Here is a 16135-nt window from a genome sequence, read left to right as displayed (position 1 = left end):
TGCTCGGTTAACACAGGACTTCTGTTTTCTAACACACTTTTATTTATTATTCAATATTCTGGAAATAATTTTAAAAAATCACTTATTGCGTCGAATTAAATACTATATTTAGTATTAATTGAGCTTTGTTTTTACAAATATTTGTATTTTTTTAAATTTGTTATTACAAATCATTTCCTTACGAAACACACAGAGATAAAAGTTATTTATCTAATCAGTTTGTTTTTTAACACCTGCTAAATTGTTGAAGGCGCCTTTTTTATTTTGTTTTCTCAATAGCTGCTTATTTTTTTGACATGTGTAACATATTTACACGCAATTAGGTTAGGTAAGTTTCAGGATTATCATTGTATTTGGGCCAATAAGAAAGTGATATCGGCTTTTAGTTGAAACCTGCATTTTTAGAACACTTAACGTATTTTTTAATTCTTCTTTTTCTTCAACTACTTACAAGTAAAATATAATATATACATATAAATGCAATAACATGGAAACATGAACAGCAACCATCCAGTGATCACATGATGAGTAAGATGAGCTTCATCTTAGGAGACCCATGTCATAGAGGGATTCTATGAGGATTATTAGGTAAAGTCGTGGATGGTTTTTGTCGAAAGAGTTCTAATGATGGGATAGTTGGAATGAAACCTTTTCTAGCCTTGGGCTAGATAAGTAAAAAGAGGAAATTTAGGTCCGTATGATGGTGTGATTGGAAACAAAAGCATTGACTATGCCCTGAAGATTTTAGATTTTAAGCATTTGTTTCGATTTACGCTTAGCAGTCTCATATTGTTCATGTCCATATGTACAAATGTACCTGACATTGGACAAATTTTTCATGGTGAAATAAATTCGCTCTTTTAGACATCGTTGGGTGAAGTCCACTGACTGCTTGACGAGTCACGTATAGAGTCGGCTAATATATCCAAGTTTTTCTAAAAGAGAACACCTGCGACTAGGATCTACCCTCTCTAGGGGATAATTAAAGCTGTAAGTTGTCAGCCTCCCTGGAAAGTTCTTTGTGAAACAAAAAAATCTCTGAAGCTCACGTCAGAGACCATTTTATGTTTATTCTTTAAATAAAAGAGAATATTTCGAGGAGGATAAAATGTTTACATTATAAATGTAATAAATGAGTTGTTGGTGTAAACAAACATGTCTAAAGTCTATTTGTCTCGTCGGAAATGGAAAAATTCGGACACTTATTTCTGATAGCCCATAATTTTCAAGATTAGTTTTTCATGTGTCCACAGATCTAGAGATTAGACGTTTTTTTTATGTTTGAAATCAATATGCTAATGTTTCGGTGCCACGCTAAGAAAATTAAAACTTGTATTACCTACAATGAAAACCAGATAAAAATTGTTAAGCAGAGAAAATTGTGCGGACAGTCTTTCATTGTTTCATCGCTTTACTTTAGTCGACACAATATCCTTTGCCCTAGAAAATAAACAGTACGCTCAACAATTTTTTGTGGATGCTACAGAGATATTTTACATTGTGTGACACCCCAAATTAAAAAATATTCTCTCCACAACTACTATCTCATCCTGATATCCTCGGATAGATGGTTAAATATGAGAATTGCATTGAATTTGACATCAAGCAAATCAAGGCCGGCGTTCCACGAAGGAATATCCTAGAAACAATCCTCTACAGTCTACATCGCTGACATACTTATAGGACCCTAACACCCATCACACAACATCACGACAACCAATCCTCTCATATCCTGACCCTATCCTTTCAGCAAAGGCAACCCAACATCACCGACTCAGTGGCCCATCAAGGCCGGCGTTCCCCAAGGGTGAACCGAGCACCAATCCTCCACACAGTCTACACCGATGACATACCTATACACCCTAACATCCGCATTACCACCTTTGCGGACGACACGGCAATCACCTACTCACATTTTGCACCAATAGCAACACAAGATACCTAGACTGGTCCACCCGTGGAGCATCATGGTAAATGAACAAAAGAGCCGGTACGTGACCTTGCACCAATACACATATACAGAACGGTAATCCCTCCATCCAAACAAATCCGTTACTTTGGGTTCTACTTGGACAGCAGAATTACATGGAATACATAAGATACGCACAACTACAATGAGACACACAATAAATTAAGAACATACAACATTAAACCGATCTGGACCTTGAGTCAGGCTATGGGGTTCACCCAAGCCATCCAACCAAAAGACCAACGTCGCAACCTCAAAGCTCCCTTCACGTCACTACCGAAGCATCAACAAAGACCTAGACATCCCATTCCAAACACAATTCCACAGCTTCCACTCCAAGCTCTCATTCCACACCAATGCAATAGCTCCAGACGTCTCTTCAACGTACAACCTGATAATCTTCCACACCGTCTAAGACCTTATGACCTCCTAACACCCTAACCCTATCAACCAACAATAAACACTGAGAGTCCAGCAAAAGCCAGTTCCTCTCCCCATCCCCGTAGTCTGACAGGTTCCTATCATATCTTTTATTGATCACTACTAACAAATTGTTAAATGTATAAATTTTTTCACAGAAAAAACTTTAGGATTTCCATATTTGATTACAATGAATTGATATTACAACAGCCCGTTAACGATTCGAGTCGTTCACTTCCAGGCTGAGTTTATATGTCTGAATCAATCGTAACAATTGTGGATTTCTGAATAATTAAATTTGCAGGCGCTTAAGGTTTTCGGTTTTCGTCTTTAGGATATGGTTGTGACAAGTAATTTTTCGAATTTTTTTGGAGCCCTTTCATTTACACTGGGATACTTATTCATGGAAAGCCTTCTTTTGTGCCGGGCGGAAAGTAGCCGACCGGCTGAGCCCTCCTTTGTCAGTTTTAAAACAAACCCCTTTTGTGTCAAATCGACAAGGTGGTGCCCATTGTTCGATTGGGTCGGGGGCCGAAGTCAGATAACGGCGATACTGTTTTCCCCTGGCCCAATCGCCTACACCCGGGTTAATCCATCCCTTCGTCAATAACCCCTAGGGCCACCGGTAAGTTTGTCGCAGAGGCTTTTAATCAATCCATCAATCATCCACGAGCCCCACGCCTGAAAAGAATTTGATTTTTAACATTGCATGCTCATTATAAAAAGGGCCCAAAGTCAGCGATAGGCTTCCCTGAATCGAAAAAAAAAACATCCGTCCGCGTTTTAGGATTGTTTTGTCCAAGAGAAAATGGAGTAAAACATCACTTTTTCTTCAAATTTATCAAGTATTGATCTGCAAACGAAGTCTCAAGTAAATTTAAACAAATACGTTTTGTAGATTGTCTTATCGAAGGAAAAAGCGACCCATTTAAACTTAGTTCAAAGTGACTTATTGACTGTTCTTAACCTTATCGTGAAAATAGTCGCCGCTGAGTTAAATCATCTTTTAAGTTAGAAAATCTTTTTTATTGCCTATTTATTTTAGCGTTTTCGACCCCTCATAACAAAAAAAAAAAGAAACATTTAAGTCGTCTTTATAAACTGTACGAACCGTTCTGTGGAGTGGGTACTTTTGTTAGCACAAGGTAGTGTTGATAAACGCCCTCTTATCGCCTTCCGCCATAGGTCGAAGACGACTCCGAAGATCCTTGCGGGCACTTATTTTCCTTCTGAGTATAATACCGCACAAAAAAATATTTTTTTTTAGGGAAATTTCTTCTACGGTTGATAATTTCATATAGCAGACTTGTATCACAATGCTGCGTTTATCACCCTTCAGAGGGAGGAATGAAAAATCACTAAAATAATATTTCTATACAAAAAGAAGCCATTTTCAAGTTAGTGCAAAGTACAAATGAAGACATTGTGTCATGGGGCCTTGATGTATCGGTGTTTTCTCAGATTGGAGCTGTATATCCACTCCCCTGAGTTCTTACGTATTGTACTTTTCCTACTTCACAGCTTTTTGGCTTATTGTACTTTTCCCAGTGTCGAAGTTTTTTTATTTAAAGTGCTCTTCCCAGTTCCGGACCTATTATTCACTTATTGTACTCTTCCTAGTGCCTGAAGTTTCTGGCAACTTTTCCTAGATCCAAATCTTTTTCTCTTATTGTAATTAACCTAATTCCATAACCTTTTGGCTTACTGTACATTTTCTAGTTCCAGATCTTTTTGACTTATTGAACTTGTCATAATCCTGGCTTTTTTTTATTTATTTATTTTTTTTTAACGAGGATATTTAACTACGGGGTTATATGAACTCTAGGGGTGCCGATTTTTTTGGAAAAAATCCCATTTGTACGTTGTTCGAATGCAGGGCCGGTGGATTCGAACCCGGGACCTTTACCTTATAGTTATGAGAACCTTGTCAACGCTTAATTCGTTGCGGCCACCGACGCCCCCCTTCTGGTTTATAATTTTCCTAATTCCAGAACCTTTTGGGATACTGTACTTTTCCTAGTGCCAGAACATTTTGACTTATTGTACTTCTCTTAGTCCCAGAACATTCTGGCTTATAATTTTCCTAGTTCCAAAGCGTTTTGGGATATTGTACTTTTCCTAGTTCCAGAACCTTCTGGCGTATTGTACTTTTCCTAGTACCAGAACCTTTCGACTCATTGTTCTTGTCATAATCCTAGAACCTTCTGGCTTATTATAATTTTCCTAGTTCAAGAACTTTTAGGCTTATTGTACTTTTCCAGATTCCGTAGGCTTTTCGCTTGTACTTTTTCCTTGTTCCGAAGCATTTTGGCTTATTGTATCAGTAAACATATTTTGAACTGGGTCTGGGCCCGCCTAGTCTCGCGGTTTTTGATACTATTCAAACGCCGTTCCTAATCGAATATTTCGCGCAGCCGAAACTTCTTTTAGTATCATCGAAACCCGGGAGTGTAGACGGACCCAGTGCCAGTTCAACAGGTTTAATAGTGTTTCTAAATTATGTCAACTTATCTATTTAACGAAGGTTTTTCTAAATGTGAAAAGTACGCGTTTTGAAAGAAAAACGAACCAGTATACATTTTCTGCAATTTGGGATAACAACAAACAAAATTTCATAGGTTGTAAATATATAATAGTTCTTTAGTTAGCAGTTAGCAAATAGAAATAGGGCCTAGGTGTTAGACCACTGGGGAAAGATAATATACCGGTATTTAGGCAGAAAAGAGGGGTACAAATTTGAAAAAGCAGAATTACTGTGAAATGTGAGGCGAGGAGTGTTATGAATAACAAAATGGATGAAACAAAAAACAGCGGGAAAGAGGAAGTGTCTCGGCTAATGTGTGGGAAAAGTTCACTCGAGCGATTCCTGCTGATTAGGCAGGGGAGGGGAAACGCTTTTAACGAGCGGAAATGCAGGAGGAAAACATGTTGACGTTGACCCGTAGGGGCTAGGAATTAATAGAATCGATTTAAAATCGGCAAAAAAGCTATTTGACCGAAAAGATACGACGGAGACCGGGAAGCGAAAACCGATGAATTAAAGCCTCAGGGGGGTTTAGGGGAAAAACAAGAATCATTTCGCCTAGTCTGACGTGTCACACTGCCCCACCCCATGGGAATTATCCGTCAGGTCGGATTGGAAATATAAAATCTGCAGATCAGAGACAATAAGTTGCGAATCGGACGACCCACACTCAAATATGTACATGGGAAACGCATTTCACAAAAATAAAACCAATCGTCGAAAGCTCAACAGATCAATCAAATACAATTCGTATTACATAAGCGACCAGTTTTTCTTTTTTTTTCGTCTAATCTAATCCTTCTTTTAAGACCGACATCAATAATAATAACAAAGTGGTTCTGGTGTTTTATTCTTTGAAGAATTCCGGTTGGATTGAATAAGTTGAAAGCTCCTCAACGAAAGTGATTTTTTACCTTTATTATGTCTACAGGTAATAAGCACCGAACTTTGTTTGATACAAGAGACAATTTAATTTATTTACTATTAGAACTACCTACAACTAGGAAACAAGTACCACTGAGTGTATAAAATATAAAATAAAGAAGGGTGGATTTACGCACTGGCAGTGCTCCTATGGGTCCAAGTTGTTCTCTACTTAAATGAGGTTTGTTTCATTAACGCTGACGAGAAGATCCTGCGGTCATTGTTTTTTAGACGACGAGAAGGTTTGGAAAGAATTCGTCGGGATGAGTCCTTGTATTTTAGGATTTATGGTAGTTATGTTGGAGCAAAAGAATATTTAGGTCTGTGTGGGTAGTTTCGTTGGACACAAAAGAGAGCATCAAGGATTTTTTTTTTAAATTATGGATTGGACTCTTTGGATGCGGAGGATATCGGAATGTTTGCCTGAACGCCGCACTTATAAAGCTAAGTCCATATCAGCTTCACAATGGTGTTATAAAACAACATTTTGTAAAGAGTTGTGTGAGGATTGCATGACGTACGTCCTATACGTCAGTATATAGTCTTAGATACCGCACCTTGTCCGCAGTTGGGAGGGGTATTTGATTGAAGTAAACCCGAGGAGGGACCTTTTTGTGGAGAGTAAATTTCATGTGAGTGTATTTTTCTGCGGTATACTTTACACTTTTTTTTACACCATGACTGTTGAGGAGTTCCAGAAAGTTTCTAGTGGAAATGACTGGAGTTGCATGAAAGGATCGCTGTATCGTCAGTAAAGGTGGTCCGACGATGGGATAAGAGGTCAGCTGTATATTCTTGGTACAGTACGGGGGCCAGACCACTGCCCAGACGTACACCGACAAGTATGGGGATGACGTCGAGCCTTTCAAGACTCACGATCGTCAGTGAGGTAGCTGCTTAGAATGAGGTAGTAGGTAGAGGGAAGAATGTCCAATTCAAAAACAAGCTCGGATGTCAAACTCGATCAAAAGCTTGGACCACGACAGGGAAAGCCCCCGAACAATACTGTTCCAACTCAAGGGAGGAAGAAATAATAACATGGTGACACTGTACACCTGAGTGACAGCTGCGAAAACCAAACTGATGGTCGGGGATAATTTTTCGGAAATTAAGTATTGGGAAGATTCGTTTTAAAATATGCCGCTCTTGAACTTTTCCTAGAAAACTGTGTTTCAAAAAGACAAAAATAACGCGAAATCCGGACGGTTAAGTCCGGCAAAATGTCGGTCCACCGACAAAAGCCTCGTGTTGTCTAAACACAAATAAACAGGGTACACAACATGCGGCCAAGAAAGGCTGTTTCACAATTAAAGCCGACCTTTCTTCGACTCTTTTCGGATGTTGAAATATTCCAATTTTAATTTCAATTGTACACCGGCGTTGGCATATGTTCCGATTTACGGCATGAACAATTAGCACACCGATTATTCCACGTTTGACGGCATCCGCGCGCTAATTATTTTTTTCTTCTTAAGATCGATTATTTAAACAGAAGCTTCATTTCTTTTTTTTTAATTAATTACGTGTTTTTTAATTTTTATCTTTAAATCAAATCCAGGAAACTAAAAATTTTCATAATCATCCGAAGACGATATTTTTCTTTTCGCCTATTAATTTCAAGCAAAATTTTCAAAGTATAAACAAAACCCCTGAAAATACCCTAATTACCCCGAAAATATACCCTCCCTCTAGCCAAAATCCTGCTTTAACTGTAGGAAATTAGTCAGAAATATCAGAAAAAAGTAAACAGGCTTTCATTTACCGTCAATTTAAAGTCAATGTTGGAAAAGTAATATAAAATAAAACCCGATTGGCATATCTCTCCTGCAGGATTACCGACTTAAAACGGCCCCTAACAAACGGAACAAATTGGACTCGGAAAAGTGGAAAAACAAATTACTTTCATCATCGGAAATGCACAAAATATCCTCCCTTCTTTAGGCCTAATTTCATCTGACTCCCATTCAAAAATCCTAACGCCGATCGTACGATTACACGTGGAATTACGAGGCTGGAGAAAAAAGCGGGTCAATCACCAGAGCGCGCGATTCATGAAAATTCACTGAAATTGTTTTTTTCTCCTAGACATAAATTGACATTTTAGACAATGTTTGGAGGTTCTAATTAAATAATTGCCAGCAGCAAAGAAGGCCGAATAGCCTCAAGTTTCACCACAGTGTCATTTTTATTACGACCGCATATGCATTTAAATGTCATAATTTACCTGTTAACTATTTTAATTAATTACACCTTTTTTTCTAAGGTCTTGGTTGAGATGAAAAAGCAAGTGTCACGAGCGGGATTCGAACCCACGACCTTTGGCTCAATACGCCGCTTTACTATATTTCGAAGTTACGATAGCTCAAGCGGTTAGAGCAACGGCGTATTGGGCTTGCTTTTTTTTCACCTCAATCAATACCTTAAGTAGAAAGTATAATTTAATACAAATCTTGATATTAATTAATACATTTTTTTACAAGAAATATACAAAAGTATGTTTTATAATTATAATTAGTAATCAACGAACAAAAATGTGTTTATCTAATCGGTCCTTTAAATACTTCCGCAAGCGTAACTGTTTAGCAAGTAGGATATGACTTGATATGATGTATTTATAAAAATAAGTTTTCTTTTTTATTGGCCTCAACCCTGATCTTTTTTAAATATATAATTAATGATAATCAAACTAGATGAGCTATGAGCTTTTGTTAGCAACTCAACATATATATTTCTTTTTAAACCAAGTTTTAAAAATTTTACATTTGAGGGTTGAACTTATACTTTGGTCGAATAGCATGAGTTAACATAAGGAACTTATACAAAAATAAATAAATACCACAGCAAAAACATATATTTTTCAATTAAACGTTTAAATTTTAATTTTATATACACGTGTGTGGTGATTAGTGACCGTTAATCGATAATTAATCAGAAATCGTGAGATGCGGTCTGGTGTGATGTAGGTTTCAGAAAAACATTTTCTTTATTGTGCCAACGTTTCAATCTTTATTGAGACACTTCAGGGCTCAAAGTGTTTGTCTTCTGTGTAATTGTGTGCACTCTCAACACGACACGCAAGAATGGCACAATTACACAGAAGACCAACACTTTGAGCCCTGAAGATGATCTCAATAAAGTCGAAACGTTGGCACGATAAAGAATATGTATTTCTGAAACCTACATCACACCAGACCGCATCTCACGATTTCTGAATAATTAATTTATATACACGATTGTAAAAATTTGAGACAGGGAAACTGCCTGGAAAACGGTCCTAAAATGAATCTTTAAAAAGTAAATAAATTACTTGATTCGCCTTTCAAGCTAAACGTGTGAAAGTATACAAAAACACCGCACAGCCAAGAACAATGAAACAACTAAAACTATTCTAAAGGTTTTTTTAAGTTTCAGAAAATTGACTCATTAACCTAGATATTGGCATCGAATAAACGAAGATTTTTGTACTACGATAAAAAAAAATTGGAGAATATAAACACATTTCATCGTTACGAAAGATTTTTTTTTTTATACCTTCGTGCTCTTTAACCCTCTAAAACGCAAACAAGTGTAAAAATCATCCTTTTTTCGTTCGAACTGGCTTCAACCCTGAGCTTTTTTAATATACATTTAATCTCAGTCAAACATTGAGACAGGAAAAGGTATCCAAATGTCCCAAAAATAAATTCCCCCCAACAATCACAAAAACAAACAATAAAAAACGATTGTAAATCTTTCTCAAGTTTCAGAAAATTGTCTCAATAACCCGGATATGAGGTAAATCAAGCAAATTTAAGATTTTTATACTACAAAGAAAAAAGTCTAATATAAACTCATTTCATTGTTACCAGCTTGCCTTTTTTTTTAAATTTTCATGCTTTAACCCTCTATACGACGACAAGAGCAAAAATCATCCTTTTCTATCTAATTGGTTTTAACCCTGGTCTTTTTTAATATACATTTAATGTTAATCAAAACTTAGATAATATCCAAACGTCCCAAAAATAAATGCAGAAAATTGTCTCATTAGCCTAACTATTGATTGAAATAAACAACCAAACACATTTCATTGTTAGGAAGATTTTCTTTTTTTTATAAACTTTCGTGACTTCAACCTTTAGTTTTTTCTTTAAGTATAAAATTTTTAAACTTTCTTGCTTTATGTACTTTATATAACGAGATGCTGAATGCACTAATCATTTTAGATCTGTTGTAATAATTTCAATATATTCGAATTAATTAATCTCAAAACCGTTAATTGAGCTTAAAATTTCTGATGAGGATGTATGAGTGGAAAGGTCCATAAGTTATCAACAGTTTTCTTTCTTACTGGCCTCAAATCAGGCGCCTTTTTTTTAATATATATAATTGATGTTTTGTATAAATTATCACCGGTGTCACTATACAGGGTTTTTCTAACTAAAGAATTAGAAGAAAAAAATTCTATAAAATAGTGAAACCTTGGTAATAAAACTATTGGCAATCAGACTAGATAATTTTTTGTAGTTAAAAGAAAGAAATGGTCTGGTATATATGCATTTTGATTTTTCTAAAAGTAATTTTTTCGAGGATAAAAACTCAATCGACCTATTACACAGGAAGTTTACTGGATTGAGTTTTTTTTAAATCATATAATTGATGTTTTGTATAAATTATCTCCGGTGTCACTATACGGGGTTTTTCTAGCTAAAGAATTAGAAGAAAAAAAATTCTATAAAATAGTGAAACCTCGGTAATAAAACTATTGGCAATCAGGCTAGATAATTTTTTCTAGTTAAAAGAAAGAAATGGTCTGGTATAAATGCATTTTGATTTTTCTAAAAGTAACCTTTAGAGGATAAAAACTCAATCGACCTATTACACAGGAAGTTTACTGGATTTAGTTTTTTTTTTTTTTTAAATCATATAATTGATGTTTTGTATAAATTATCTCCGGTGTCACTACACGGGGTTTTTCTAGCTAAAGAATTAGAAGAAAAAAAATCTATAAAATAGTGAAACCTCGGTAATAAAACTATTGGCAATCAGGCTAGATAATTTTTTCTAGTTAAAAGAAAGAAATGGTCTGGTATAAATGCATTTTGATTTTTCTAAAAGTAACCTTTAGAGGATAAAAACTTGATCGACTTGATTTTTTTTTTTTTTTTTTTTTTTTTTTTTTTTTTTTAAATCATATAATTGATGTTTTGTTGCTGTTGAGGATATGGAAATTATCTCAGGTTTCACTATATATATTATTTCTACCCAAAGAATCAGTAGAAAAAATCAACTATTTGGCTGTAAAAGTTCTATAAAATAGTGAAACCTGAGGTAATAAAACATTGACAATCAGACTGAATTTTTTTTTTTAGTTAAAAGAAAGAAATGGTTTGGTATCAATGCATTTTGACTTTTTTGTTAAAGAGAACTCGAGCTTAAAAAAATTTAATCAACTTAATACGCATGATATATTTAGAAGGACATTTTTTGAATTTTTTTTTTTGTAGAATTATCGAAATTCGAGAACACGATGAACGGCCGGGGGTGGGGTGTAATTTTGGCTCCTCGCCTAAAATTCAACCCCCTCTCGACGCGGGCAAAAATGTGCGGGGAAACCGCGCGCGTGTGTTGGGATTTTTCCGTTGTGAGGAAGGCGTGCCACGAGAGCCCACGGAGGAATTTTCGACCGGACAAAGAAACCCGATGGAAAGAAACTCGGACGCTACAAATACCTGGGCTGGCCTCAATAACCCCCACCCGGCACAATTACAATTAGGACCGTCGACTACCTTTTGCCTCTCTCCAAAGCTCAAAAAAAACCTAACAAACAAAAAAAAAAACTTACGACTATGCTTTTATAATTTTTATTATAGCCGTAGAACGAACAAAGGCACGCGGAGACATCCTCTCGACATACAATTATGAATGTCTCCGCTGGTTTTTGTAAGATTTTAGGGGGGAAATGGGTTGAGACAGGACCCGTTCGACTCACCGGTAGTCGAACGATTCAATTACGCAATTTCAAACTTCAAGGTAAGTTACGAAATTCATGACGCACACCTTACTCATCCGGCAGAGATCGGAAAACAACTAGGCAAGATTTTTGCTTTTGAATCAAACGAAAGACCAAGGATTTCGACGCGAAAGGAACAGCGAAAGATTTATACGAAAAACGAGTTAAAAAAAAAATAAATAAATAAAACACTCACCTTCCGCTCTTGTCTGCAGATTGAAGATGAGAAGCACCGTGCATAACAGTTTCGCGATGACACCCATTATTTCTCGTTTTTTGATTTTTTTAATAAAAAAATAACTCAAAAACACAAAAAAAACACTAGTCAGAACAATATAAAGACGTAGAAGAAGGAGTAAACACTTGGATTGAGTCGCATTATGCTTGGATGAGGGCGGCTACGATCTACAAGTGGTTGGGAGCAACTCGGCGTCTTTGGAGTCGATGTATTCGTGGGCGGAACTGCGGGCGGCGAGGAGGCCAGAGACGTGCACCGTAGCGGCAGGGCGAAGACTGAAGCGGCGGAGGGCGGCGAGGCCGAGGCCCCCACCTCGGCGATCCACAGGTTGGGGAGGGGGTGGCCGCCGACGGTTAAACGCCGCCCGGAGGGAGAGACGACCGCTCCGTCCGCGTTTAACAAAAGGGTCGCGCACACGTTTCAACCTTTTAAAGTTTTTTCTTTTTTCTTTTTAGACGGGAAGCAGTCCACTTTGTGATGCCTATGCTACAATATTACTTCGCTGACTACGGACTATTTTTTGGCGGGGGAAAAAAAACGACGATGGTTTCAAAAATACTAATGATTACTACTAATTGATGACACACAGTGATTCAACTACGATAAAGTTAATCGAGGATATTCAAAGATTCGTCTTTAACTTTCTTCTTAAGTGAATGTCTGCATATCCCTCTCGCGTTTTTCCTTTTGATAGGTTTTGTTGGGTAATTAAAATGATTTTTCTGCGTTAACTGTACGAAATTTCGCGTTTTCAGTGGAAGTCTGCATGTTGCCCTCTCATACTTCCTTTTATTGGGTGTTAGAGTGATTAAAATATTATTTCTACTATTCCACAATATGTGCTATAGATATCGGGTTAGTTCATTGTTCAATAATTCCAACTCAATTAACTGTACGATTTTTCGCATATTCAGCGAATGTCTATATGTTACTCTCGCGTTTTTCCTTTTATTGGGTAATACAGTAATTCAAATAATATTTCCAATATTCTACAATAGCTGGTTTAGATGTCGGGTTGTTTCACTATTCATTCGAACACTATTTTCGGATATTCTGTGGATGTCTGCATGTTGCTCTTCCGTTCTTCCATTTGGTAAGTTTTAGTGGTAAATCAAATGATTTTGTAGTTATTCTATCGGGTTTAGTTTTTGGTTTGTCCGTTGTTTTATTTTTTACGAATTTAATTAACGAAAATGAATTAATAATATAACTAGAATAGAATTAACGATCTCATTGGTGTCTGCTGTCGCGTTTTGTTTTATGGTTTTATTTGTGGGATTCAAATGATACTTAAGGTATCCTATACGCCGTATTTTGGTTAAGTTCATTGTTTTCCTCTTTTTTTCGAAGCATTTATTCGAAGGAATTTTTGCATTTTCAGTGGATGCCCTGCATGCTGTTCTCGCGTTTTTCCTTTAGGTAGGTTTTAGTGGCGAATCAAATGATTTTTCTATTATTCTCGCTGCTATAGGTTTACATTATGTTCAGTGTTTTCATTTTTTCGAAATACATTAACTAGACGAATTTTCGCATTTTTCAGAGGATGTCTGTATGTTGCTCTCGCCTTCATCTGTCTGGTACGTTTTAGTGGACTAAATATCACTATTTAGATATTCTATCGGCTTTAGTTTTTGGATTTGTTCATTGTTTTTCTTTTTCGAACTAAATTATCAACTATAGGAATTTGGGCATTTTCACTGGATGCCTGCATGCTGTTCTCGCGTTTTTCCTTTAGGTAGGTTTTAGTGGCGAATCAAATGATTTTTCTATTATTCTCGCTGCTATAGTTTTTCATTGTGTTCAGTGTTTTCATTTTTTCGAAATACATTAACTAGGAATTTGGGCATTTTCAGTGAATGACTGCTTGTTGCTCTCGCCTTCATCTGTCTGGTACGTTTTAGTGGACTAAATATCACTATTCAGATATTCTATCGGCTTTAGTTTTTGGATTTGTTCATTGTTTTTCCTTTTCGAACTAAATTATCAACTATAGGAATTTGGGCATTTTCAGTGGATGCCTGCATGCTGTTCTCGCGTTTTTCCTTTAGGTAGGTTTTAGTGGCGAATCAAATGATTTTTCTATTATTCTTGCTGCTATAGTTTTACATTGTGTTCAGTGTTTTCATTTTTTCGAAATACATTAACTAGGAATTTGGGCATTTTCAGTGAATGACTGCTTGTTGCTGTCGTATATGCCATTTTGGTGTGGCTTAGGAGAAGTCTTATGATTTTTTAGATATACTATGTGCTATAGTTTTCGGGTTAGATCATAGTTTTTCTTTTTTTAACAAAATGAATCGACTGATTTTCGCATTTTCTGCGGATGTCTGTCTGTATGTTGCCCTCGCGTTCTTCTATTTGGTAGTTTTAGTGGACTTCACATGATTTTGTTGATATTTTATCGGCTTTAGTTTTCAAATGTCTTAATTTTTTTTCCTAAATTATTAACTATAGGAATTGGCGTATTTTCAGTGGATGCCTGCTTATTGCTGGCGTATTCTTCTGTTTAGCGTGTTTAGTGGGATTCATATTATATTTCAGATATTCTATCAGTTATTCCACGTGTGTCCCGTTTTATTTAAATCGTTTTAATACATTTGTTATCATTACAAATTACATCGATAAAGTAAATCAGAGCTCATAACACAAATAACTGACATTTCACTCTTTTTAAATTATTAAAATAAGAGATACGAGGGTAGAAAGGTTAAAATACATCATTGAAACAATAAAGCCTTTTTCACCTTTCAAATTTAGACTCATCGCGTATGAAATATCAAACGGATATTTAATCGAGTTATGTTATTTGGAGGATATCTGCCCGTCCGAAGTTCTGGATGGGAAATAATTCGCTTCCAAGTGCATAATGATAGACGTAAACATGCCCTCAATGCCCACGGTCAGCACGTTTCGGTTAATTTGAGTTAATTTTGTATAAACAGCCAACTTCGACGATATGTAATATATTGCATCGAGAAACGGGTTGGTATTGTGCAACGAGCAGACGCCAGAAGACAAACAGATAAATTAAATTCAAAATTTAGCCGAAAATTGTAAACACTGATACTCCAATCAAAATCTACGGAAAACGCACGGGCTACAGTTGAGTCAAGAGCCAAAAATAGAAATACGTCGAAAGCGAGGACCAAATAGAAATTAAATTATACTGTTTCTGACGTTTTGTTAAATTACTGATGAGGTTGTTTTAACATGTCCTCCGAAGTTAAATTCCGGACATGGCCGGGTTCAACGTCAGAAAATGCTGATACACAAATTATTGCCCTACTTTTCCCCTAAATCCTACAATCTCTGACGTTTGAATTTTGGTATAACATTTCATTTACACTAAACCCTTGTTTTTATCACATTATACTAAAACTTTAACTTATTATTGCAATTTGTATGGCTTTGCTAATTTTACGAACACCTACAAAAAAAGAAAAGAACTTGAGAGAATAATGATGATATATATATACTTAAAATGCAGAAAACGAATAGTTAACGTTGTTAAAAAAAATTCTACGGTAATTAAGTTGGAAAAAAGAAAATCAATGAACATAACCAAAATACGGCGTATAGGATTATCTTAAATATCATTCGAATCCTACAAAATATACGAAACAACAAAACGAGAAAGCAACATGCAGACATCCACCAAAAATGCCAAAATTCGTCTAGTTACCTTTGTTAGAACAAAGTAAAACCTTTTTTTTTAATGGAAGGTCTTGGTTGAAATGAAAAAGTTAGTGTCACGAGCGGGATTCGAACCCACGACCTTCGGCTAAATACTCCGCTGCTCTAACCACTTGAGCTATCGCGATTTCGATCCACTCGGACACCAACTCTCCACCTCAACCTACAACTTTTCCAATTTTCCATCTTTTTGCTATTTTTCAACTGGGTTCGAATCCCGCTCGTGACACTTTTTCATCTCAACCAAGACCTTACGTTTATCATCCTTTAACATTGACCAAACCTGAAAACTATAACTAATATAATCTTAAATATTTTNTATTTATATAATAATTAAATATATTAAAGTAAATCTTAAATGTCATTTGAATTCCACTA

General features: G+C 36.0%; 1 protein-coding gene across 2 annotated transcripts in view; it reads right to left on the bottom strand.

Moving 5' to 3' along the window:
* Positions 1–12354, bottom strand: part of LOC106664085 (DE-cadherin) — a 278478-nt gene extending 266124 nt beyond the window's left edge. For both annotated transcript variants that reach the window (XM_014389469.2, XM_014389470.2), the window contains exon 1: positions 12023–12354. In XM_014389469.2, coding sequence (XP_014244955.1) covers positions 12023–12089 — 67 coding nt within the window. In that variant the 5' untranslated portion in view covers positions 12090–12354. The remainder of the gene's footprint in view (positions 1–12022) is intronic.
* Positions 12355–16135: the final 3781 nt, after the last annotated feature.

Source organism: Cimex lectularius, unplaced genomic scaffold, assembly GCF_000648675.2.
Source record: "Cimex lectularius strain Harlan isolate CLEC.00 unplaced genomic scaffold, Clec_2.1 scaffold371, whole genome shotgun sequence".
NCBI classification, from domain to species: Eukaryota; Metazoa; Arthropoda; class Insecta; order Hemiptera; family Cimicidae; genus Cimex; species Cimex lectularius.
Note: the sequence above shows the minus strand (reverse complement) of the source record. Positions and strands in the feature narration are given on the sequence as shown.